The sequence below is a fragment of the Schistocerca americana genome, chromosome 3 (assembly GCF_021461395.2).
Source record: "Schistocerca americana isolate TAMUIC-IGC-003095 chromosome 3, iqSchAmer2.1, whole genome shotgun sequence".
NCBI classification, from domain to species: domain Eukaryota; kingdom Metazoa; phylum Arthropoda; class Insecta; order Orthoptera; family Acrididae; genus Schistocerca; species Schistocerca americana.
Genome location: NC_060121.1, coordinates 752,937,475 through 752,964,876, shown reverse-complemented (window position 1 = coordinate 752,964,876; position 27,402 = coordinate 752,937,475). Strand labels below are relative to the sequence as shown.

Here is a 27,402-nt window from a genome sequence, read left to right as displayed (position 1 = left end):
CTGATGTTCAACAACTCACCCACTCTTCATCCAATTTCCTATCGAGGCTCTTCCAAGCCAGCTCACACGCGTATAATTATTAGTGTATTTAAGAGAATTTCCCAAGCTGATAGTCCCAAGAATTAATCAAGAACTATAAAGGTACATTAAGATCCCATTAATCACTCCTGAATTGTGGCCTATTCACTAATTTTTAAGCTAATGTTCAGGGTAATTAAGTGGTTGGTCAATTCATGTGGCGCCCGAGATACCTTCCGTAATAAATTCCCAGTTTAAATTCAGGTGTTAATGTACCAGGCTACGTAACAGAACTATTTTCCATCAGCCGAATAAACCGTGGTTAAAGAGGTTGTTAAAACCTGAAAACTTAGACTGACTAAATAGTTCCCTCAGATGGGCGGTGACATTTGGTGAACCAGAAACCCGTGTCTGACTGGGAGCGTAGGTCTGGGCTGCTCAACTGTGCCAAGGACACAAGCGGCGGAGGACGCTCGGGGACACCTGGGAACGACCGCCACTGGGTCCTTGTTTGGCAGCGGGAAGCTGCCTGCCAACAGACTGGCGTTTCAGAGGTCGTCTCGGGCACTTAATCTCGCGGAACTTGACTGTCTGTGTATCTAACGAGTAAACATATGCAAAGGATAGGACTGCACTTACATGTTGATGGGGTTTGAATGTGTTGTTGTGTAGAGCAAAAGCTCCTCTCCCCCCCCCCCCCCCCCCCCCCTTGAAAAAAATTAGTTTAATATTTCTGAATGAATCACGCTGCAACGGTAGCAGACATAAAAATAATTCAGATAAAAGTTCTATTGTTTTAAATGTACGATACAACAGTGCACCCAGATTTGCCGAAATTCTTGCGCACTCTACCTTGTTTCTCATTTCCCCATTTGACAAATAGCAAAACGTGTAGCATCGTTAACACCAAATTCATACACATATATAGTGAAGTGGTACTCCACAGACGCATGTCAGAAATCGGGTACAAATACCTTTCTGTCGCTGTGCACGCACCTGATATGTCCTTCCAACGCCAGTTGTCGTGTTGGGTTGTTCAGTAATGCTTTCCAAGTTAAATACACTATAAATGCATATTCTGCATGTAAATTTATTCCTTTTAATTTTATTTATCTTTTTATCTTGTGTTGTATTTTTTACATTCTCCGTATTTTTTCAAGTTGTAACATTTTCAGAGTTAATTATTTTATATTTGAAATTGTTTTAATTATTGTTGTAGTATTACTGTAAATCTGTACCGAGGAAACGCAGAACTGTTTGGGTCACAAAAATCTGAACGTACCTCGATTTTGAGCACCAAGAATAGAGGATTTCGAAAAAGACTTTTGACAAATCTGGATGCACCGTTGCAGCGCACATTAACAACGATAGAACTTTCATTTGATATCTCATTTCATGTCTATTACTGGTTCAACGGTGAGAGATTTTTTCTTTTTCAAGTGAAATTTCTTAGAGTATCACCCCGCTTAATGGCCGTATGGGCACATATAAAAACTATTTTGCTCTATACTAAAGCATATTCAAAGCCGATTAAAATCGAATTGTATTCTTTGGGTAGGTTTACTTGTAAGATACACGGAGAGTTCAGTTGTAAGGATACACGGAACGCTGTAGACTTGGCGACTTGGTTGATGCCGTGTAACTTGTTTCGGTACGCATTCGATACAGATACGCGCTGTCTAGTGAACACATGCGAGCTTGGCGAGTATCGCACCTGTTTTGCGACTGTGTGCAGAATTTCCGTGCAGATAGTAATCGACAAGTAGTTCTTAACGTGACTAAATAAGCGGATGTCAAGATAATTTCCGGGGTAACCAAAAGGAGTGTTACAGGAACGTTACACTATATATTAATGATCTAGATGATATTTTTAGAAGCTGAATGATTGCAGACGCTGTTGTATACGGGAAGCGCGCAACACCAGAAGAACGGAGTTCGTGACACTTGCGCAGAGTAACATTCGTGACATGGAATGTGTTGACATTTCTTCGGAGCGCAAGACACCTCAAGTAGTTTCTTGCTTTCACGTCAGTCACCGTAAAGTGACTGGTCGCAGTTTTTCAAGCTGTCAAGCAACACGTTTTGCAGACTACAGCCCGCTTTGCTATATGGTAGACACGAAAGAAATTCTTTGTGCCTTCCTGTGAAAAGTCGCTTGTCCCAGCAAGAGCCACATGTTCCACAGGAGAGTCACTCCAGCCCTGAAGACTGTAGCGAAATGTTGCAGGCAGACTTGCAGAGAATAGACTAATCATGCACGGAATGACAATTGACCCTCCAAGTAAATAAACGTAACGTGCTGCGTATACGTTCGTGAAGATACCACTGTTCGATTACGCTGAGGCGATATAAAAGGTGTGATCCAAAAGCGACGGGAATTCTTGGTTTTTTAAGAATATTTATTCATAAACAACTTTGTCCCTTCAAAGTAATTCCCCTCACATACGAAACACCTGTGCCAGAGCTTTTTCCTGGCAGTCGCTTTTCGTTCTGGTGGTCAGCTCCTTCAGCGATTCCGTTTTTAGCATATCAGAGGTAGCAAAACGACGTCCTTTCATCGTTCTCCTCAGCCTCGGGAACAGAAATAAGTAGCAGAGGGCCATAACCAGGGAAACGATGGGTAGGGAAACTTAACGGTTTTGTTTTTGCCAAAAAATCACAAAGATTTTAGGTGTTAGCGGGAACGAATGTGATTCAATTTCAACGAGTGGTTTTGTCACTATTCTGGTGGTTTCCTTGGCATTACTTACTCAAAAGCGCTAGATTCCCAAGTAGTATTCCTTACTGGCCGTACGACCGTAAGGCAGCAACTCTTGGTACACTGTCTCATTGTAATTGAAGAAATCAGTAAGAAGAACCATCAGTTGTAATCGAAATTACAAGTTTCTTCTATCTTGCGTTGTCAGGCAACTTCCATCGGGACGATGGGACCTTGATTTCCAAGTCATACCCTATATAACCATATTTCATCAGCTCCTATAACCTTCTTGAGAAGTTTTGAACGATTGTCAACTTCATTCAGCAATTCCTGAGCGATGCCTGCGCGACGTCGTTTTTGGTCAAAATTCAACAAATTTGGAAAAAATTTTGCTGCTACACGTTTCTGCCCAAAACATCCGAAAAAATTGCTTGGCATCAGCCAAAAAGATATGCAGACATCAGCAGCAACCTCTCTGGTGATTTTCCAGAACAATTTTATTCACCTTTCCGCTTGTCGGCAGTGATCTGCTAGGGCATTCAGGGTCGTCGTAGTTTCCAGCGGCTTCCCCGGCTTCTCGACCCTCTACGAAACGTTTATACCACTCGTAAACTCCTGTGTTACTGATAGTAGATTCGCCAAAATCGCCGGTCAACATTTCGAATGCGCTGCTGCACTTCTTCTTTCAAGCGAAATTTAATGCCAATTCTTTGATCCATCTTTTCCGAAGGTAGTTTTCCGAGCACTCAAACACGTACGACCTTTTCGACTGTCAAAAAGAAACTAAATATTCAAAACTGCTGAAAATGCAAACACACACGAGGAACATTTGTACGAACGAGATAAAAAATTTGAGAATCGCATGTTTAATGACCTAGAAATTAAAAATTTCCGTTAATTTCTGATCACGCCTCGTACATTATTGAAAACGGAAACAACCTTAATATACTTAGGAGCAACCATCCAGAAAGACCTAAAGTGAAACGGTTTAAGTCGTCGTAGGTAAAGCAAATGCCAGGCAGATATTCATTGGAAGAATCTTAAGGATGGTATTCATTCGCCAAATAAATGTTGGACCAGTTCGTGAATGTTGTTTACCAGTGTGGCCCTTACCGGTTTGGATTCGTAGAAGAAATACAGAATATCCGACGAAGAGCGGCGCGTTTTGTCACATGATGATTTAAGAATGGCGAGAGCGTTACGAAAATGCTAAAAAATCTCCTGTGAAAGACTCTAAAAGATAATCCTTGTGCATCCCAAAGAGGTTTGCTGCCTAAATTCAGAGTCCGTACGTTCCAAGAAGTCAAGCAACTTACTGTTTTCTCCACCATGTTTTTCGTGGCTTGACAGACGAGAAAATCAGAAATCAGAGCTCATACGGAGAGTTATCGGCAGTCGTTCTTGCCACTCACTACGTACAAATTGATTAGGAAAGTGGGGCTGTAAAATCGTTGTACCAGGAGCACCTCATTCCAATGTCGTAAGGCGGCCTGTGGAGTGCGAAGATAGACCACGGGTCTCCTCTAGCAGAGTACAAAGACCCTGAACAACCTTTGAAAGTTTGCCGGAGTCTGAGTAAATTCTGTGTAGCCTCCTGCCAGCCGTTGTTGGTACCTCGTGCGCAGACGCAGGCGACGGAAGCGGCGTAGCGGTCCGCGGACGTCACGTCGCCTTGCCGGGCGCTGGTCGCGCTGCGGCGGCCATTTACAGAAGCGCCGGATGCCGCCGCCCCCGCTCCATTTGGTGGCTTCCGAAGGCCCTCCGCCCAGCCCTCGGCAGGTGCTCGACCGCGCCCCAATATACACTACTGTCCTTCTGCCCGCTCTTACGCGTTCACAGCACACCAAACATCTGCATTAAATGAGCTCGTGGGCTTCGCCGGAGTTGGCATCCGAGCTACTTAAGAGAACACAGCAAGGGCCGTCACATAAAAAAGGGGATGGATCTGATGTCAACAATTACCGTCCAATCTCCTTTCTAACAGCTTTATCCAAAATTTTTGATAAAGTAATGTATTCAAGAGTAGCTTCACATATCTGTAAAAATGAAGTACTAACAAAATGTCAGTTTGGTTTCCAGAAAGGTTTTTCAACAGAAAATGCCATATATGCTTTCACCAATCAAATTTTGAATGATGAATAACCGAACACCACCCATTGGGAGTTTTGCGATCTCTCAAAGGCTTTTGATTGTGTAAATCATGAAATTTTGCCAGACAAGCTCAAGTATTGTGGCATGAGTGGGACAGTGCACAAATGATTTAATTCGTACCTAACTGGAAGAGTGCAGAAAGTTGAAATAAGCAGTTCTCATAATATGCAAAGATCAGCACATTCCTCAAACTTGGGAAACTATCAAGAATGGGGTTCCACAAGGGTCGGTCTTGGGTCCTTTGTTGTTCTTAATATATATTAATGACTTGCCATTCTATATTCATGAACAGGCAAAGTTAGTTCTCTTTGCTGATGATAAAAGTATAGTAATCACACTTGACAAACAAGAATTAACTGATAAAATTGTCAATAATGTCTTTCAGAAAATTACTAAGTGGTTCCTTGTAAACGGACTCTCACTAAATTTTGATAAGACACACTACATACAGTTCCATACAGTAAATGGTATGACGCCATTAATAAATATAGACCTTAATCAGAAGCATGTAGCTAAGATAGAATATTCCAAATTTTTAGGTGTGTCCATTGATGAGAGATTAAATTGGAAGAAACACATTCATGATCTGCTGAAACGTTTGAGTTCAGCTACTTATGCAATAAGGGTCATTGCAAATTTTGGTGATAAACATCTTAGTAAATTAGCTTACTACGCCTATTTTCACTCATTGCTTGCATATGGCATCGTACTTTGGGGTAATTCATCACTGACGAATAAAGTATTTATTGCACAAAAGCGTGTAGTCAGAATAATAGCTGGAGTCCACCCAAGATCATCCTGCAGACATTTATTTAAGGATCTAGGGATATTCACAGTAGCTTCTCAGTATATATACACTCTTATGAAATTTGTTATTAACAACCAAACCCAATTCAAAAGTAATAGCAGTGTGCATAACTACAATACTAGGAGAAATGATGATCTTCACTATTCAAGATTAAATCTAACTTTGGCACAGAAAGGGGTGAATTACACTGCCACTAAAGTCTTTGGTCACTTACCCAATAGTATCAAAAGTCTGACAGATAACCAACAAGTATTTAAGAAGATTTTAAAAGAATTTCTGAATGACAACTCCTTCTACTCCATAGAGGAATTTTTAGATATAAATTAAGAAAAAAGAAAAAATAACCAAACAAAAATTATAAAAAAAGTTGTTATATTAACTTAATTATGTTGTTAAATTAACTTAATTATGTCATGTATTGGAAAATTTGACTCGTTCCACATCATTACGAAATATCGTATTCATGATCCATGGAGCTAGTATTGATCTAAACCACACAATTTCCCATGGACTTTCCTCAGTGGAAGAGGAATCAAAGTAAGTGAACACGTGTCTCGTCTATTTCTGAAAATGCGATGGTCAAAGGTTTCGAGGTACTCTGTGTTTACCGTGCAATATCGTCAGACGAAATGATGGCTCAATGGGTAGCATCGTCGCTTCTTAATATTGCACCCCGTTTTCGAAAGCCAATTGTTCTTATTTATTTTATTTCTGTTTTCATTTGTCTTCCATGTCCGTAGGTTACTACAAGAATGTTTCATATCAAATTGGGCGATATTAATTGTAACATTACGACTGGATTCACAATAAGTGTTAGACATTTATTGTATAACGTATGTATTTAATGGAATGTTGAGGGGGTTACAGTCGTCTTAAATTCTCATTTTAATTCATCCTCGTATCAGTTCTTATATTACTCCTTACATTTTACTCATATGTTTATTCTCCAGAAAGAACAGACCTACTAAGGAGACTGCCTACACTACGCTTGTCCGTCCTCTTTTAGAATACTGCTGCGCGGTGTGGGATCCTTACCGGATAGGACTGACGGAGTACATCGAAAAAGTTCAGAGAAAGGCAGCACGTTTTGTATTATCGTGAAATATGGGAGAGAGAGAATCACTGAAATGATACAGGAATTGGGCTGGAAATCATTAAAAGAAAGGCGCTTTTCGTTGCGACGGAATCTTCTCACGAAATTCCAATCACCAACTTTCTCCTCAGAATGCGAAAATATTTTGCTGACACTGACCTACATAGGTAGGAACGACCACCACAATAAAATAAGAGAAATCAGAGCTCGTAGGGAAAGATATAAGCGTCCATTCTTTCCGCGCGCTATACGAGATTGGAATAATAGAAAATTGTAAAGGTGGTTCGATGAACCCTCTGCCAGGCACTTAAATGTGGTTTGCAGAGTATCCATGTACATGTAGATGATGTAGATTTGATGCATTGCCTTGGATGATACCGATCGTAGAAACATTCAAAACACAGATATTCCGATCATCACGAGCATCACGCCAAGACAGTTTTGCCACAGTGACATTTCTTCGTATGAAGATCACTCCGGAAAGAAACATCACTGACAGTGGTGAAGAATTCGCGCGTTGACAATTTCGCGGCGAACCATGCATAATGGTCACTTTTCCGAAAACAGGGGCTTGAAACAGATTATGAAAATGGTTCAAATGGCTCTGAGCACTATGGGACTCAACTGCTGAGGTCATTAGTCCCCTAGAACTTAGAACTAGTTAAACCTAACTAACCTAAGGACATCACAAACATCCATGCCCGAGGTAGGATTCGAACCTGCGACCGTAGCGGTCTTGCGGTTCCAGACTGCAGCGCCTTTAACCGCACGGCCACCTCGGCCGGCTACAGATTATGAAGCAGGATACGCTAAAGGAGATGGCTGAAAACATTCACCTGACGTACAGTGGGACGAATAAGGACAAAGTTACATCAATATACACAGGAAAACATTCGTGTAGTCCTCTCCTACAGGCGTGGGTATATAAATGAAAAACAAAAAGAAAAGTGCATTACGTGAGGGAACCTAAATTTAAAATCGGAGGTGGTAAAATAGTCTACATCATAACTGAGTGAAAGTCCAAATCAGCAATAGCTGATTATTCAATAAACAACTATTGTGAATTTAGACTTCCTCAGTTTTAATATAGACTATTTTACCACCTGATTTTAAGTTGATTGTCGTTCAAATTATGTAATAGTTTTAGCTGTGATTTCTAAGGTTATTTTAAAAACGAAAGTAGTTATCGGGGGTCGAACACGGGGTGCAAAATTAAGAAGTCGCGACGCTGATGTGCCACCTTTTCGTCTGAGGATATCGTGTGGTAAAAAGCATGAACACTACCTCGAAAACTTTGTCCATCGTTTTTTCAGGAACGGCCGAGTATGAACGGATAAGCGGAGACACGTGTTTGCTTATTTTTACCCCTCCTCCACTGAGTGAAGTTTCTGGGAAATCGGGTTAAGGCCCTTGCCGTGTTCTCCTCGTCAGCGTGGCAAAGCATTGTCAGATGAAACATAATACCTGATAAGATCCAGTAAACGTTGAAAGGTTGAGAGAGAGAGAGAGAGAGAGAGAGAGAGAGAGAGAGAGAGAGCGAGCGAGCACTTTCTTGGGGAACACTGACTTCGTATCACGTGCACCATAGCCGTTCATTCGAAACACCTACTTCAGATGATTAATTTCGTGGTCCTCGTCAGTAACAGTTTTTGTTCTGTGTACCAATGTATTGAAGACTGCTCCTTTTTGGATTGGATGATAAGAACTCTGAGCGCTAAGACATAAATCAGTGTGCGTCAGCTTGCGGTACAAAAGAAAAGGAAACGTGAACATGTTGACAATTCACAGGATGAGCGGACGGTTGTATTCCTTCCTTAATGTGGCGCTATATCCAGCAAAATAGACAGAGCCCTGGGAAGACGAGGTGTAAGATATGTTTCCCGACCTCTTAAGAAGATAAAGATGATGCTACACCCAGTTAAGGATAGCCTCGGTCTTGGGATCCTTGGGATTTATAACACGCCTTGTGAGTGCGGAAGCAATTATATCGGTCGGTCCATCCGCGCAGAACATCAACAGAATATTTAAAAATAGAGAACTGAAGAAACGGCACTTGCTGAGCACAGCCTTATGAACACAAAATACGGTTCGTCGAAAAAGAAGTTTAGTCCATGCTTCTACATACTGGTAGTATGTAATGAGACGCTGTAGAAATTAGAATATGAGAGATCATCTTCAACCGTGGCAGCGAATATAATCTTTGCGGTGCATAGACCGAGCTCTCGATGTAAAAGAAGATATAGATATTCGTCGCAGTGTTTATTTACTGCGGGAGCAGTGGCGCCACCATCTGCGATAGCGTTACGTCATTACAGACCAATCAGAATCTGTCTATGGGCTGGATAGTCACCACAGCATTAGTTCAGTCAGTCATTTGCTCCTGACGAAAACGAAGAAGGTAATCGTTGAAAGCTCGAAGTTTTATCCCGAATTGACGCGGTAAGAAGCTTCAGAAAGTTTTATACAACAGTACCATCGCGAAAGAATTAGTTTTCGAATTACAGTTTTGTGTAAATGGCGCCATCGAGGCGCAGCCGTCGTGTTTCCAAATCAACGTTGGTAGTGACGAGCGTTCCACGTTACTTGCCACAGAGCGGTTAAAATTCTTAAAAGCCACATGCCACATGGTTCCTCAGAAATGGTAGCACAGCGACGGAACGTTTCGCTGAAGAGCAGGCGCTCCCAGATGTCTAAGCGGTGGCAGTCGCGACCGCCTTTTAGGGGCAAGAAGGGTGCAGGGCAGGTGCGACTGCGTCCAGCATCCCGGATGGCGAGCACTTTTTTACCGGTAGCAGAGTCCAGCCGGGCCGGGTCTTCCCATCTTCACAGGTGAGCTGCGACGCTGCCAGACTTCAGCCCCCACCCCACAGCTAACGGCGTGTGCTCTTCTGTGTTCACTCTCACTCTGCCCGCAACGACCTTCTGCTTTCTCAAGGTCGATACCTGCAAAGCAGTAAAAGTAGAACTTTTCATTCATCTAGTTCACAAGAGAGTTTTGCAATAACTACTCTACAGTTACACGTTTTTCCTACAATTTCCGCCTTTGTTTTCGTTGTCACTGTGCTGTGTAAGATTCGTGCTGACATCATCCATCACTTTCGTGTCGATCTTCTTCCTATCAGATGTAACAATCCGTCGTCATTCGTGTTTATGGCAGTGGTTCATGTTACCTGGCACTGTTGTCAGCAAGCATTTTGCAGCCTTTGTATGTGCTCTGTGGGACACACACATAATGCAGGGATCTCTGTATCTGTGCAGACGGGAAATGCGATGCAGATGGCGACGGCAAGTCGTCCTCTTCCCCGGGCCCAGAGGGTTCTCAGGCTGTGACACCGGGTGTCAGCGTCAGCACAGGTGTGAGCTCCGGTGACGGTGATGCCAGGCCGCCTACTCCTGCGACCAAACCTAACGCTGCTAGTGACCACAAACCACACCGCTTCTACTCGTCCCTACTGGGTGCAGACCTGCAGCAGGCATCCACTACCCCTGCTAACGGTAAGTTCTTAGTTTAATTGGGGGGATGGGGCTAAAGTTGCCTAAAATTGCAAATAAATACTCTTTACTTTATAGTCACATTTAAATGTTGGTGCTTTTTTTATACTGTAGCTTTTTAAAACCTGGCCATCAACACTGCAGTGACATGTGCACCTTCATTTCAATACTAATAAAACATGAAATTTCGAGCATTTGGTTAAATTGTTTCTTATTAACAGGTGGAACCCAGCGCGCCCACGTACTGACACGTGCCGAACGCAAGGAATATGCTGGTGTTGCAACAGCTCCGCCACCACCTCCACCACCTTCTGCTCCACCGTCGGAGGACTCGGTGTCATCACCGCCACCGCCACCTCCAGGTGCTGGCACTCCTAGTGCAGGTGCAGTACCAGATGCCGGTATCACCCCGACGCCACCACCGGCTGCCGCCGAGCGCGTATCGGTCATTCAGCGTGCGCCCACATCTGCTCCCAGTAATGCTCCTGAGTTAGGCCCTGAGCAGGACGCACCAATAGACTACCACGTGCCCAAGAAGAGAGATGGGTCTGACACAGATCAGGATACCTCCCAGGTCAGTTGAGCATATGTGATAAAATTTTCCATCTCTCAGGTCATCTTTTTATTTTCATCAGAAATTCAGACTTGGGACAATTTAGTCGAAGGGCCTTGGAGTCTCGTCAAATTACAAATAAAATAGTCTCTTCTTATGTTTTCTGTTATTCCTCAGTTCCATAATTTTATTACTCTGCACTGCTCAGCTGTTACCTATGGTTGAAAACTTTGTGTCTGCTGCATGTTAGTAGTAATACTTTGTAGTCAGAGTTGTATCGGCTGTTTTATCTGAACCGCTAGCCCACAGGGGTGCTAATGAAGAATGAGGTGTTGGAAACGGATTGTAATTTACATGTGTGATGAATATAGTATCTGTTTTTTATGATGTGATTCTAGTTTCACATTAACTACAAATTTTACAGCTGTCAAAATACATTGTTGTCCTAGCATAAACATGGAAATGTGATTTAATATTAATAATAAACATATACTTAAATATTAGTATTTCATAACCTAAAGTGGGTACATGTTTTTGTAGGAAGTGTGAGATGTTTATAAATTTCATTTTCACAAAAATCTATTTTTCTAAGAACCTAATTTCTCTGCCTTGAGCCCTTATAGTTCTTAGTGCCTGAACTGCATACTGAAGAGCTTTCTGCACTTAGTCAAATTTTTTTAGTCACTGTGACCTTGTCTCCATAACTGTCATTGTGTTTATAGAAGGATAGTGACAACAGTTGTGATGACCGTACCACATAAATTGGCTTCAAACAAATCTCCCAAAAGCTCGTGGATATTTGAAGCTTGATGCAACTGAAATCCTAAAACATTTCTTTGATGGAGAGAAAGCTGAGCGGGGAATGTAGAGTCTATAAATAACAATTTAAAGCTGGCTACTTACGTGCACTGCACCAAACATAAAGAACTGCATCTGCTATATCCCTACTTCCTAGAAAAATGCCACATTTAGCTAATAAGCTGTTTCACACATGAGAAGTAATTTGAATAATTAGACTACTGTTATCAAATCGACAAATATTTTTCTTATAGCATTGTAGCTAGTATGGAATGACATATAATGTAAAAATTCAGATAGCTACATGACATTATATTTTGGTAATGGAGTAAAATGTAGTTTCCTGGCAAATGGGAATTATATTTTCACATCAAAATCTATAGTGCTGCATTGTTTTGTTAGATCAAGCAAAGCCAAAAAAACTGGGGAAACTCTGCACTTCAAAAGTGCTGCTTAAAGGTGAAGTGTGAAATAGCAGATTTGATTCCTGCAGTGGCTATAGATAAAAATATTGCAAGAATTGTTAAACATGGTAACTGTTATTGCACATTTCTGTGCAAATACATTCCTAGATCAGATATACAAAGTACAGTACATTAAAATTGAAGTTACCATAATACACAGACAACATAGTGACAAGAGTGCACTTTCCACAGATCGATGACAGGAGGGCTCGACCACGTTTCCAGTTGTTCAAAGTAGGAAGCAGGTTACCACCTCTTCCCATTCAGCACCTCCTGGCTCGCCACGGTGCAGGAACTCCACGCACAGCGGCTGCTGGCCACGGCCATAGCAGTAGCCGTGGTAGTGGTGGTGGTGGCAGCAGTGGAGGCAGCGGAAGTTCATCTGGAAGTGGGTCCTCAGGAGGCAGTCTCGGTGGCTACTCGGGTGGTGGCGGCCTCGGAGGTGGCGGTGGCGGCGTTTTGGGTGGTGGCGGAGGAGGCGGTGGCTCGATGAACCCGGGAGGTGGTGGTGGTGGACACCGTGGTGGTTCCAATATGTATGGACCCAATAGTCCTCCTACAGGTAACTGAAATCTGAGCTATAATTGAATAGTTTGAGACATTTCTATTATTGTTGGCTAGGATATAAAGCTGGTTCTCAGTGGCTAAATTCTTTCAATTTTGTATTCCTGTAAACATAATTTCTTTTAATCTAACATTTTCTATGTAGATAATATGAGTTTCTATGGATATTTGTTTGATTGAAATTGAAATAACTTTCAGAACCCTCATAAATTTTCACTGTTAGAAGAGTGAAGTCTGCAGTGTTTCTTTTTTAAAAGTTATTTACATTACATGCCTCTTACTGCAAGTGAAATCTTTAGAATGAACTTTCCTCCTCCTCTGAAGAGTTATTGTTAGATTAAGTAAACAATCCAATAACTCTTCAGAGAAGGAGGAAAGTTCATAATATTGCTGTGACCAGATGTTACAAAGAGGTTTTGTTGTTTCAGTATTGCTAACCGTAAATTAGTTTAATATCCACAAAAATATATTTCAAGAACATATTAAAAATTGAAAATGTTGTAATTTGATGTTCTAAATTCTTTGTATCCATTATTTGCATGAAACTGAGTTATTTTGTTAAATTTTAGGTTCACTTCCTCCATTCTATGAGAGCCTGAAAGCTGGTAGCCTCGGTGGTGGTGCAGGAAGCAATGGTAATGGCTTGGGAGGTGTATTTGCTCAGCATTACGCAAATTACTCTCTGCTAGGTCCACTTGCAATGGACTGTGACACTGGGCAACACCACCACCAACAGCAACAACAGCAGGACATATACAATCAGCAGAAGCAATACTCTCTCCTTCAGAATGTATGTGAATCATATGGCATTTCTTTCAAAGAGGAGGAGGAGGATGAACTGAGCGAGTATGTTGCCGCAGCAGTGGCTGCACAGCAGCAAGAGCAGCAGCAGCAGCAGCAGCAACAACAACAACAGCAGCAGCAGCAGCAGCAGCAGCAAAATCAACGCCAGCAAGTGGTTCCTAAAGTTGAGGGCAGTGTCTTGCCTCCTGTTCATCTGCTTGGTGCCCCTCAGCATACATACAATATGTTCAGGTACATAAAACAAGGTTCTGTTTCATGACATATTCTAACATATCTACATGTAAATGTTTTGATGAACACAAGGAAAAACTTGTTAGTGAAACACTTAATCCATGAGAATTACTTAATTCTTACAGTGTGGATACAGCTGCTGCAGCTGCAGCAGACCAGATGGTGGTGGATATGGTGTCGGGAAGTGTTGTTGATCCCCTACCCTTCACAGCAACATTAGCATTTTCAAGCCCTGCACATGACCACAATGCTCTCATTGCTTCTCTCTCTGATGATCTCTTCCTTCAACGGATGTCTTCGCCAGAGGCTGATGATACAGATGCTGCCATGGAGAGCACAGGAAATGCTGATGCAAATGGCCTACTGGATGATGACAGCCAAGGTACACATTACAATGGTTAAATGATTAGGTCTGTTTCTAATGAGTAAACAAGTTGCAATGTACTTGTCAAAAAATTGCATTCTTAATTAACAACAGGCCAAATACTTTGACTGGTTAAACTTTGCTGGGGTATGTTGAAAGATGTGAAATCTCATTCTGATAACTTGCTTACTAATAAAAATATGTAATCCTTTTGTGTGTGATGTTACTAGTGTAATCTGGCAATTAGTAATTTTTGTCTTCGCAAGGATAAGGAAATATTTGTTGCTGGTTGCAGATCAGTGTCTTTAAACGTAATGTGTGTCTGACATGAATTTTTTAGTCTTAAAACACTCTGTAATAAAGTGACTCTTATGATATGAAAACAGTGATGCAATCATAGCATAAGAAGTCAGCTATATAATTTTCATTCTAACAAAAGTTGGCAGAGTGTTGGTAGGTAGAATTAACTGCATATCTTTACTTCTATCCTTGAACTTAAATTTACTGATGTAAACCCTATTAAAAGATTCTTATATCCTCTCATTCATCTATTTAGACACTGTTGTGCAGAACAGATTTCAATCAAGATTTACGAGAGGAATTGTTCAAGCTTTTTGGTTACTTTGAAATTGATGTATATACTTTGCAGGTCAGCAAAATGTCAGTGGCAACAGCAGCAATACAAATATTCCACCACCAGTCGAACCAAGTGTAGATCCATTTCCAGAACATTGTCAGAATGTACTTGGCCTTTCTACATCTGCAGGTATGAAAGTTTTGGCAACAATCTTCCTGTAACTTGAGAGACTGCTTTGATATATTTACTTATTTTGTCATAGAACCGATAGCTACTGTGTCCCAAGTACGGGAATATGTATTTTATACGTAACAAAAGTGTCATATGGCTGCAGATTAAATTAATTGAAGAAATACAGCAGCAAGTCTAGTTTCTTCTTACTTTATGCCAAGATTTGTTTGGACTTTCATCCATCTTAAAATGAAGTAATATAGTTATGATTTTGCTGTAGGAGTATATAGATGTCATTTTGAATGCTGCAGCTGTTTCTCATTTTTCTGTCTGGTAGCTCATTGTGTGATACAGTGTATAACATACACTTTTACACACAGTGACCAATTATTATGTATCATTATTTCCCATGTTCCTGAGTGAACATAGTTTTCTTGTGAATAACATTTTACTTAAAGACTCACTTTGAGTAATGGCCTGCTTACCAGGTTTGGGAGCATTACAGGCAGCTTGAGAAATACCCATAACACTGCACCATTACACATATTTATATTTAGATAGTTAAGTCTCATCACAATATTTCAGCTCAGTTATGTAATGAAATATTACTTTTTCAGCTAACAACAATGGACAGCGCAGTTTTGACACTTCACGTAATTTTGCTGCACCTTCTCAATTTGGAAAGAATGGTGTTTCATCATCCTCCTCCTCCTATGGAAATGGAGAAAACAATCCCTCAGCAAACAATGTTGGCTATAGTCCTCTCCCAAAGGAGCGTGCAGAGTTGGCACTACATATATCATCAGCAGCTTCCCCTCCGACAGATGCTACTTCTCCAGCCCCAGATGCTGTGCCTCATATGCAGCAACTGCAGATACAGGTATGGATTTCCATTGCACCTTCCTGCCACTCAATGCCATTGCTCTGTGGTGAGCAGCAGCCTTATCTCTTCTTCATGTTATTGTTAACTCCCAGATTTTCCACTTCTTTTGCACTTTGAAAACTATTTCATAAAATCTTGAAAGGTCCTAGCATTGTAATAAGTGCACAAAAAAGTCCAAAATGAAATTACAATAAAATAGAAACAGTTACTAGCTTACCGGCTAGCAGCAGACATGGACTTAAATAAAAGGTGATGTCAGCATCACTCTATGTAGCTGAAGAGAAACAAGTTGAAGGAAATGGGAATGTAGGTAGTTAATGTAGGGATCTTGATCAGAGTCCTGAATCTGTGTTAAAAGAGAGAGATGATAATTGATAAGTATAATCGATAAGTATCATGAATAGTATAATCGATAAGTATCATGAATAGTATAATCGATAAGTATCATGAATAGTATCATGAATAGTATCATGAATAGTATCATGAATAGTATCATGAATAGTATAATGAATAGTATAATGAATAGTATAATGAATGGTATAATGAATAGTATAATGAATAGTATAATTGGCATGTTATTTAATTCAGCATCTCTAAGTTCTTATCTGCAAATCTACAGTGGGGCCTGAATGCTTTTGCAGTGAAAATTATTTAAGCAATTAGTTTTTTTAGGTCACTAAATGGATAAAACAGTGAGTATAGATAAATAATTGAGATCAGTGGAAATGTGAAGTAAAAATCAATAGACTCTTGTTACGGATATAGGTAGTTCTACTTGAGAGAGAGAGAGAACTGTGTAATTCTTCAATACTAGCGAACTCAGTAATGCTTCACAATTGTTAAATAGATACGTGAATTGGATTTTCATTGTAATCTTGTTCTGCCCACTCTTCGTCCATGTCCATCCTGCCTAAGTGTTACAGTAAATAGGTGTTAATATCAGGTCTTTAGATTCTTCTTATTTCTTTTCTTAAAGTTCTAAGTATCGAATCAAATCAAATTAACATTAACTTGTCATCAGTTCATAATGAGAATTTTTTAAAATATTATTACAGGTGCAGATGTCACAACAGCAGCACATGGTCCAGCAGCATTCATCAGCTAGCTCACAGCTACAGCTGTCACCAGGGCTTTCATCCTTCACAGCTGGTGGAGGCCTAGAGCTGCATTCACCTGGGGCAGTTTCACTTCCATCACCCGCCTCCTGCAGCCTCGATGGAGCTGGCTCGGGACCTGGTTCTCTATCACCGCCTGCTTCAATTTCTGGAGGACCAAGTCGCAGAACGGCAAACAGCTCAGATGCAAACACTGTACAGACAGACATCAGCAACATACCATCATTGCAAGTTCGTGTTAACATCTTGCAGCAAAGGGTAATAATTTTATTCTTTGCATTCTGGTTCTCCATTTTCTTTCCTGTATTTGTGATAATAATGAAGTTTTTCCTTACAGCTTGGTTTACCTGTGGAGGTGCCATTGGAGTTTGTCAATGGTGGTCATGGCATCAAAAACCCATTGGCAAACCATGAAATGACACCTGCAGTGCCTGGAGGAAGACCTTCTTCAAGGGCAGCCCATGTTACAAATGATTCTGTGGAACGTCCCTCAGCCAATCCTGATGATCCTACACGTTTTACATGTCGTATCTGCGCCAAAACCTTCAGTCTGCAGAGACTTCTCAATAGGCATATGAAGTGTCACAGTGATGTGAAACGTTACCTTTGCACTTTTTGTGGAAAAGGGTTTAATGACACTTTTGACTTGAAGCGGCATACAAGGACACATACAGGTGTGTGTACATATTTATCACATTCTTAATAAAACGGCACTGTTTTGAAAAGGTAGAGATGCGTTTTACTTAAAATTTCTCAGAAGCAATGACTGTGGTCTGTTGTATTTTGAGTTACTGACCATTCAGTCAACATAACTTTACCTGTTGTCAGCTGTTCAAAGTTGTTTTAAAAGGACAAATATTTTATGCATTGGTTTGTTTAACTGGTGATAGAGAGCAGGCAGTAATAACAACCACAAAGATATGCAAGATGAATCACAGAACAGTATTGAGATTAATAATAAAGTCTAATGGAATGTGTTTTCATGCATAGGTATTCTGTTGGGCAAACTCCCATTATAGTCTTTTGTTGCAGGTGTTCGCCCATATAAATGCAACCTGTGTGAAAAATCCTTCACACAGCGGTGTTCTCTAGAATCTCATTGCCTCAAGGTCCATGGGGTCCAGCATCAGTATGCTTACAAAGAAAGGAGAACAAAGGTAACTAAAATTTCCATTAGTGATGCAGTAACAATGGTTTATTAAGAAAAAGGGAATGGTGATAAAGTAATTAGCAGTCTTCCAAGAATTTCTGAGCATTTGAGAAAAAAATTTCATTTTATCACACCTTTTCTTGGAGATTGTTACTTCCCTGTGATGATCACCATTTTGTTTTTATCTTTCAGTTTATCATTTTTTACATTATATTTCTAACTCAGAAAATAATTTTTCAGATGTATGTGTGCGAGGAATGTGGTCACACAACCAGTGAACCTGAAGTTCATTACCTACACTTGAAAGACAACCATCCATACAGCCCAGCACTTCTGAAATTTTATGACAAACGTCATTTCAAGTTTACAAATGCAAACTTTGCCAACATGCTTCTGCAAGTGCGATCTTAAAGCATTACCTTCAATGTGACTTCATGACAAGCTTAATAACAGCTGAAGGAACGTGTGTGTGTGTGTGTGTGTGTGTGTGTGTGTGTGTGTGTGTGTGTGTGTGTCTTCTGTTATGAATATGCACTGCTGTCATTATGCTGAAGAAGTTAACAGTTAACCAAAGACAACAGACATTTTTGGAAAGTGAGTAAGAATCTCAGTGAATAGTGAAACTTTAGAGCAAGGACACGGTTGTGCATATAAAGGTGGACTTGGTGATAACCATTCATTGCGACTCTGTACTCGCAATTGGCATCAACTAGCTGACTATTGTTCTAAAGTACAGTATTGCTTTGAGAGTTTGTATTTTGTCTAAATATCAACTGGCTTTTTTCTAAATGTCTTTTAGATCACTAATCAGTTTTATGTTGACCTTTCTTTTAGATTTTTATAACAGGAAGTAAGGGGGTTGTGCATTAAAGGCCTATTGGTAATCAGACATTATGTAAACTCTTTGTTATATGTTAAAATGTTTCAAAATTTAGCATATTTCAGTATTTAAAGTATTTGTTATCTAGTACAATCTTATAAGGTGGTATTGAACTCATATTTTGTCATCTAGTGGGATTGTTAGTGTATATCTATTGTGATAAAAGTTGTTAGTGTACAGGAGGCATTGAGAGTAGCAATTCCAAAATCAGTTTCAGAGCTCTAGGTAGTTTGTATGACCATATGTGCAATACAATTCATTTTCCACAACCAGAAGAATGGAAAAATATTTTTTTTTTGTAATATCTGGACTGCTGCAACAATCTTACCAAGAAAGTGGATGTACTGAATACTATTTGTATGTAGACTATATTTTTAATTACAGACTTTAACAGTATGTACCTGTGATATATATATATACTACATTAATATTTGTGATAAGTACAATTGAAAATAATAGATATTTAATGAAAGAAAAGACGCTACATGTTGTGCTACTTTTTGGTGCAGTTATTTGTTGTCTTGTTGAAATGTTGTATCTAATAATATAATTGAAAAAAAACATTGCATGTTCCAGACTGTTCATTACTAAAGTGAAAAGTAAATTCACAATTAAAGAAGACTTGAACTTGTGAGTTGACATTGTTCATTCACAATTAGAATACATGTGGCTGAGGGATGGTTACTTGTAAATAATGGGCTGGTATTTGGTTGTGTAGGTCTGTATAAACAGTTTCCTGTGTGGTGTGTAGCCGCAAACATGATAATCACACTATGAAGTATTCACATTTTTGCAAATGAAATGTGTAATAAAATACATTTCTGAATTTGTCATAAAAGTTCTCTATTCTTAGTGATAGTACATTTTGTTATAGAAATGTTGCTGAAGGGCAAGAACTGGAAAAAAGTACTCAGTTTATTACACCTTAAGAAATGTCTTCTTGTATATAATTGGGCTTCATCCACCACTGAATGGTTATAATAGAGCCAGGTTGTAACAGAAAAGTCTGCCAGACTTTATTTAAATTCTGCACTATCTTAAAGGAAGCATAAAATATGGGTTGTACACACTTGTGTAAGTAAACTGTAGCCATAATATATGCTTGGTATCATTTCTTAAAACAAAAAGAAATGGATTTTAGGATCAAATGTTCACATTCCAGGGAAAAAATATGTATCCTACATATGTATTCATTAAACTGTACAGGGTTATATCTGAATCTGTATTACAAAGCAGACTGATATCATGACACATACAGTTCCTGGGTAGAAGCAAAGACATCTGTGGGTAGGTGGAAAGATTCTGTTTTGCCTTTGCGTTACCTCATTCTTTCCAATCACATCAGTGAAAAAGTGTGCATGGAAAATAAATTACTTAATAAAGCAAAAAACTTACAGCAAAACTTAAAGGTTCAAACACTTCAATACTTACGTGTGTTGTGGTTTCTTTCTTTCTGGAAGGCTACATCTAAAAAGGTGTACAGTTTTGCATGGACATGCAATTTTACAGTGTAACAGAAAAGTACATATTTTGTGAAATTCAGCATGGGCAATAAAATTGTAACAAATGTCTATAAAAATCACAGGCTTATTGCAACATGGTAAAAAAATTACAATACATGCTACAGTCCATTTGAATAAAGTGACTTGACAACTGTGTAGTTTGCATGCAAAAGTTATGGTAAAATGTAACTATGGCATATGTGCTGATTTGAGTAATTTTTTGACATGTGAGCAATGGCTGTAGTTGAAACTGAAATTATGTTCTTAATTTATCTCAACGGGGGAAAATATATTCATAAAAATACATCCAAAACTGAAACCTGCAGAAAAGCATTGCAAATATTATAAGTAATGTAAATTTCAGTGCTTGTATTTATTACTTAATTAAAGGATTGTTAACAAATGACTCTTGTTCAACACTTACTTGGAAGGCTAGTCTTGTCTAAGTATGTATAGTTGCTCCATGTACAAGATCTACTTTCAGAGTGTTAGCTGCAGCTAGTTTGTCTTTCAAGACAATATCTTTAGGCAGCATTTATAAAAGAGAAGAGGAGAGGAGAGGAGAGGAGAGAAGAGGGGGGAGAGAGAGAGAGAGAGAGAGAGAGAGAGAGAGAGAGAGAGAGAGAGAGAGTGTGTGTGTGTGTGTGTGTGTGTGTGTGTGGCCCCTAAAGTACTAACGATGGTTTTTTCTGACCAAAAGGCCAATTTAACTAATATCAGCATGTTTTATATTCTACTCTGGCTGTAACTTGTCAATGTATCTGATACCACCAACTACTTTTGTTTCATAAGGCTAGTTTCCACCTACTTACATAATTTTGTACTAAAAGTAATTTCTGTTGCCTCTGTGATTTCTAGTTCATACTTTCTTTCCACCTTCCTATATGCTCTTAGAGATGTGACTATTTAATTGCATTGGTTATGAAGAGAGTTTCTGATATCAGCTTAAATTGAACGGTTGCAGGTCGATGCAAATATCTTGATATTTCAAAGTAAACCTGCAATACTGTACTGAATTCAAGTTGTTTATTTTTAATCCTTATTAACACCAGATTTCCTCCTGACATGGTCTCAAGCTAGTCAGAGCATTAGATACAGGAAAAAAATCCTATGTTTAAGACTGGTCTAAACTTAATCTGACTGTACCAGTATTAAAATTGAAATTTTACTGTAACAAGGCATAATTATTCTGAGTTTTCACTTCTTCAGGCACACAGTAGCTATTGATGTAAAATGTTGCAATGTCTGTTGTTATGCGCAGTTTGTGTTCAGTATTTTAACAGAATTGCAAAAGTAGTAAAAGGTTACCCCATTCACAAGGACAACAGCACCAAGAGATTATGCGTATTTGCCATGTAATATCACAGTATCTTATCCGGAAGAATGAATGCTATCTAAATTCAGATGCTTAGCCGCAGTAAAGAACAAAGGATTATAGTGACAAATTTTCAAATTATCACCAAAAAATTGTACACAATCAATTAAATGTTCTGAAAATGATCAGAAAAATCGTTAAATTCGGATTGTTGGCCATAAAAGACAAGAGCTTTGCCTAAGAGTAGCTGAAAACAATGGGACAAAGAATGGACCACCAAAATTAGATTGATTAGGCTTGCTTGGACACAAGTTTAGCAAATCAACTGTCGGAGGGATCACAAAAAGACTGTTTTTAAAAAGCAGCAGTTCTTTGATTAGATACAGTATTAAAACCATCTGCTAACTTAGTAGCACCTCCCTTGTTACTTTTCTAACCATTTCAGTAGTTGGTGTGTTATCTAAAGGGCTGAAGTGAGCAATGGTAATACCCAGTTATAAAAGTGGAAATAAACAAGTGACATCTGATATAAAACCATCTGCCCCCTCCGTATCTCTTAGGTAGCTTACAACAGAAAGTAAAAACACTTTCCTGTGAATAACCTCTTAATCACAGCTCAATTTCTTTCATAAAGGTGTCTGTATTGAACAAGCAATAAGATTTCTCCAAACTCTTAGCAGAAGAAAAACAAACAAACAAACAAAATCATCTTGGTTTTTTTTTTTTTTTTTTTTTTTTTTTTTTTTTTTTTTTTTTTTTTTTTTTTTTTTTTTTTTTTTTACCTTGTCAGCACATTTGTGTACATGACAATTTTAGTAGGGAAGCTAAAATGTTAGACATGCCTCCCCCTTGCTTGGATGGAGTCTTGTCTTAATAAAAAAAGTGTCACATTAACTAATGAAATGATAGCAATGAGATTAATTTCACAGTTGAAAGATTAAACTTGGTGTCCTGCAAGTTTTTTTACCTATAAGATTTGTCATTGTACGACTGAATAAAAACAGTAATGTTTGCTGATAAGGCATTCTAAAAAGGTCCCAAACACATTCATACCAGATTCAGATATGAAAGTAACAGAACTGGTTTATGGCTGGTTCAAAGCAAACAGCTTAACCTATAATCCTACAAAGGCTCGTATCATACCAATTAAAACAAACTGGAGTTACAGTGCCAGAACTGACATTAAAGGGGACACACTGAATGAGACTTTCTGTAATGTGGCACCACCATGTGGATAAGTTAAGCAAACATCTCAGATCTGCCTGCTTTGCACTTCAAAATCTCTGTTGTGATATTAAACTGTAGACATGATTGCTGGCATACCTTGAATTCTTTCACTCTATTGTCCTGTGACATAAGCTTACGGGGCACTGTAGCTAAGGCCAAAAATTATTTATTCTTCAGAAGTATGCAGTAAAAATATTAAGTAGTTTATTAGAAAACATCTCACAGAAGTTTCTTAAAAAACATCAGGATTCTTGCTCAGCATTTTTTGTTAGTAAGCAGAGTTAGTTCATGAGGAACTATGCCATTCATAACCAGCAAAACTAGCAGCAAAAATTGCCATATAGACTAAGCATCTATGCCTACAGTTTCAGGATGAATTTTTATATTCTGGTGGAAAAATTCTGTAACAGTTATTTTCTGTGATACATTTCAAGCAGGAAATTTTAAATTCCAAATATTCAGAAACAAATAAAAGAATATGTCATTAGCCACTCCAATTCGTTAGAAAATCTGCACTTAAGGGTCTCTTCACTTAACCAGTATATAGACAGCTGGTTTATTATACACTCCTTCTATAATTTATAAGATTATTATTACACATAGATGTAAATTTCAGTTAACAACCAAGCCAAGGTTGTTTCGACAATGCTTCAGAAGTTTCATTGGGAAGCCCTTACCCATCCTAATTGGCGTCCATGTGATTTGCACATTCTTGTAGTCCTGAAGAAAGTCATTAATGGCTGTTGATTTGCTTTGGAAGAAGTGCTTGCTGGGTTCAGTTGATCATTTCTATATGCAACCATAAACATTTTTTCATCGAGGCATTGGCAGTGTTGTCTCAGCAGGATGAGTGTGTTACAGTTGTTGCCACTGCTTCTGAAATAGTGTGTTTACTGTTTCCCATATGTCATGTTTTCATTTGATTGCCCTTATACTTAAGATAAACCAGCTATTGGATGAATCTGCAGATCATGAACTAAATAAGAACACCACAGCCAAAATGCAGTGAAGAACTTTTGAGCTCCTCAAGAATGGCACGATCTCAGATGTTGTGGCCAAGATGTTACACGCATATGCACCAATCCTTCCCAGACTCTATGGATTGCCTAAAATTGACAAGGGTAGTGTAGCACTTTGACCAATGGTAGTATGGGCGTGCCACAATGCAAACTAGCAAAACATGCAGCAGTGCAGTTGAGCCCTTTACTAAAAAAATGTAGCACTGTAATCTTTCACTCCCTCATGTCATTTGTTGTTTTTCATGCACTTCGTAATTGACTCTTTTATTAAGCTTTGACAGGAGTAAGCTTTGCAATAAACTTTTTTCTTCTTTTCTGATAGTTGGTTCCAGTTCTTCACATCTAGGTGTTGATTCTTGAAGCTGAAATTTTTGACATTGTAGCTTTCAAATGACATGATATTGCTGAAGTAAGCCTGTTCTGTAATTTCTGTTTCTGTATTATTTATTAGATCACATTTTTCTATATCCACTCTTTACAATATCCACTTTAAAATCATAAATTACATTGTTATTGCCAAACATAAAAACACATCCGATAACATCAGAGGCATGCTTAGTACTACTCCATTCTGCAGTACTAACAATATTCCAGAGAGTTTACAAACTTTCTTGACAAATCACTTTCTAGTCATTTCTATTATTATTATTATTATTTTATAAATGAATCCAGAAATAAATTTAATAAGTAACATCAGATTGTGCAATTAATAATAGCAATTTTAAGTGTGTCGAATATTCCATAATTTGAAATGTTTCTAAAAGAAGAATTTTAACTGTACATACAGAGTCAGTACATATAAACTGATACAAAGAATGTAAAGTAACTTCTTTTTGTACGTTTTAGCTTGAAATATAATACATCATGTACAATATCATATGAAATTCTTTTATAAAAAACAGATGAGAGAGTTTAAAAGGCATAAAATATTTGTGGTATAGATAACTTTTGTAGAAGAAAGGTACTACTAGAGGATGTTCCTTTACAGTACCATATACACAACTCGGAAGACCGTGTTTATAAACTCAAGAACTCACACCGTCATACATACTAGAGTTTAAATCTAGTGCCATTACAGGAACTGCTGTTGCTCATTGGTGAGAAGCTGGAAGGAGAACTTAGTGTTATTCAAACACATGCTCAACTTGACCTTTTTTTTTTTTTTTTTATTCAGTAACCAATACTTTGTGCAGACTGATGGTGTTGCAGTGGATGTCTAATCTTTTTACAGAAGATTTCGAACAGGGAACACTTCAGTTGGTAGAGTTAAAACCTTTTGGTGGTATGTTAGTGACATCGTAATCTGGCCTCCTGGCACTGCATTCTTGATGTATAAAATACATGTTTATTTTGTAAACATTTAAATTATCTTCAACACACACACGGACGACCTATACTTGCAGGAAACCAACTGTCACCATCCTCTGTAATAAAGCAGCAATCTTAGGACATTTGTAGACAGAGCATGAGCCATATTGGATTCGGACAGCTTATCTGGTGAGCTATTCTGCCTATTCTGAGTGGGAAATTCAATGTGCCTTAAATGTGGCACACGTTAGACATTATATGAAAGTGAAGAAGAAAGAAGAGTGTTTGTCTTACTATACATTGGTGGTGTTTCTTCAAAAATAGGAAGATTACTGAAGAAACATGAAGTTTAATGTCTTGCATTTGCCAGTGAAACACTGAGCTCTTTTAGGCCCAGTGAAGGACAATTTTACTTCAAAAAGTTTTTGCATTTATAAGATTTCTTGTAGCTGCAGGAAGTTATACACTGGAAAAACTTGTCGCACCATGGAAGGCAGGTGCTCTGAACATTGATAACACACATCTGTACTAACGAGAGAAACTTGCAGTGGCTATGCACTGTCTCACTACAGAGCACAATATGGACAACAAAAATACCAAAATTCTCTTGTTGATATCTTTGTACAGCATAATAAAAGAAACAGAAGAGTCACAGCTCAATAAATCTTATGGACAGATACCATGTTCCAACGTAACACAGCATGGGATCCATAACAAGCAATATTAGTCACAGCAACCACAAAGGGAAACTGCTGGTCATACAAGAAATGATGCTTCAATGGCGACTGTCACATACCAGTGAGAATGCATATTTCAGCATGTGGCTTCAGATACGGTGTTGGAGTGGCCTACAGCAGCACACAGTAGAAACAGCCTTTGCATGAGCACTGAAGTCCTTGGTTCATTGGCTGACAGGTGGCATGTCTATCAAAAATATGTTCAAATGTGTGTGAAATCCCATGGGACTTAACTGGTAACATCGTCGGTCCTTAAGCTTACACACTACTAAACCTAAATTATCCTAAGGACAAACACATACACCCATGCCCGAGGGAGGGCTCGAACCTCCACCGGGACCAGCTGCACAGTCCAGGACTGCAACGCTTTAAGAGCGCTTGGCAAATCCCGCGCAGCGTATTTCTGTCCTTCCTGGAACCAACCAGGAAATTGTCACTATTGGTCACTGAACTTGGCATCTTCACATTTGCTACTTTTACTGCCTTAAACAGGAAGCTTCATTCACATCTCAGCAGTGTCTGTTGCACCTAAAGATGTGGCTCAGTTGTGCCAAATAAATATTGTAGGGATTTCACAATGACATCAGATATCTTGCCCAAGAACCATTGTATAATCTATAAGCAATTCTCAGTTATCAATGTGGGTGGATTAGCACTAGTCATGATTTGTTGTAAGTATGAATTTCCTACTTGTTCCTGTTAAAATACAGGTTGACACATCAATGAAGACTTGCCCTCATGATGAGATTTCCAGAACATTGTGGTTGACTGAATAGGTCAGTTTTATAGTAAATTCAACTGAAAGACAAAGCTGCTCAACATAGATTCATAAATCCATTTAGAACTCTCAATTAGCAACCTTCCATCAGGACATCAGAAGCCTCATTAATGCCGAAATTAAAATATGCACACAAAAAATTAAAGGGCAAATGGAATGTCAGCAGATCAGAATATCACACGGAATAAAATTAAATTGAACGGATACATGTTGATGGATACCAGCTAATACTGTAGTACTATAAAAGTTTCATTACTATATAAGTAAGAGGACACAGTTGTTCGACCTCCAGCTTTGCCATAAAAGTTTCGTGTGGGAACTGGACTTGGTGCCATTGACAATTTGTTTTTAGATAAAACTACATTCAGTGATTTAGATACAAAAGTGATAGTCCTTGTATATCTGACCAACTTTGTCAAAAGTTAACTAATAGAGTATATGTACAAGTAAGGCATAAACTACACCAAAAAGTATTGTCACAAAATCATAAAGCAGACACTGCTGTTGGGAAAATGCAACTGTTTCTTTAACGTAGTCCTACAGCACTATCTTGTTTTTTCCCAAAAACAAACAAGAGCAAAATTGAACAAAAGAAAGGATCAGATTAAAATGTCTTGTGTTACAGAGAGAGTTGGAACTCATTTGGAGGATTAGTTGTAATCAAAAGTTGAAATTCCATATTGTAGAGTTTCCCAGTCTATT

At 38.8% G+C, this 27,402-nt stretch overlaps 1 protein-coding gene across 2 annotated transcripts in view; it reads left to right on the top strand.

The window, feature by feature from the left end:
- LOC124605248 (transcriptional regulator ovo-like) overlaps nucleotides 1-20,722 on the top strand; it is a 126,173-nt gene extending 105,451 nt beyond the window's left edge. Inside the window, exons 2-12 of one of the 2 annotated variants that reach the window (XM_047136805.1) lie at nucleotides 10,027-10,263; nucleotides 10,482-10,834; nucleotides 12,268-12,637; nucleotides 13,209-13,674; nucleotides 13,800-14,056; nucleotides 14,688-14,804; nucleotides 15,404-15,666; nucleotides 16,725-17,015; nucleotides 17,122-17,458; nucleotides 17,817-17,941; nucleotides 18,175-20,722. In XM_047136805.1, the coding sequence (XP_046992761.1) occupies nucleotides 10,027-10,263; nucleotides 10,482-10,834; nucleotides 12,268-12,637; nucleotides 13,209-13,674; nucleotides 13,800-14,056; nucleotides 14,688-14,804; nucleotides 15,404-15,666; nucleotides 16,725-17,015; nucleotides 17,122-17,458; nucleotides 17,817-17,941; nucleotides 18,175-18,345 (2,987 nt within the window). In that variant the 3' untranslated portion in view covers nucleotides 18,346-20,722. Of the gene's footprint in view, nucleotides 1-10,026; nucleotides 10,264-10,481; nucleotides 10,835-12,267; nucleotides 12,638-13,208; nucleotides 13,675-13,799; nucleotides 14,057-14,687; nucleotides 14,805-15,403; nucleotides 15,667-16,724; nucleotides 17,043-17,121; nucleotides 17,459-17,816; nucleotides 17,942-18,174 lie in introns of both variants that reach the window. The other variant, XM_047136804.1, reaches the window with a different exon arrangement.
- The last annotated feature ends 6,680 nt before the right edge of the window (nucleotides 20,723-27,402 follow it).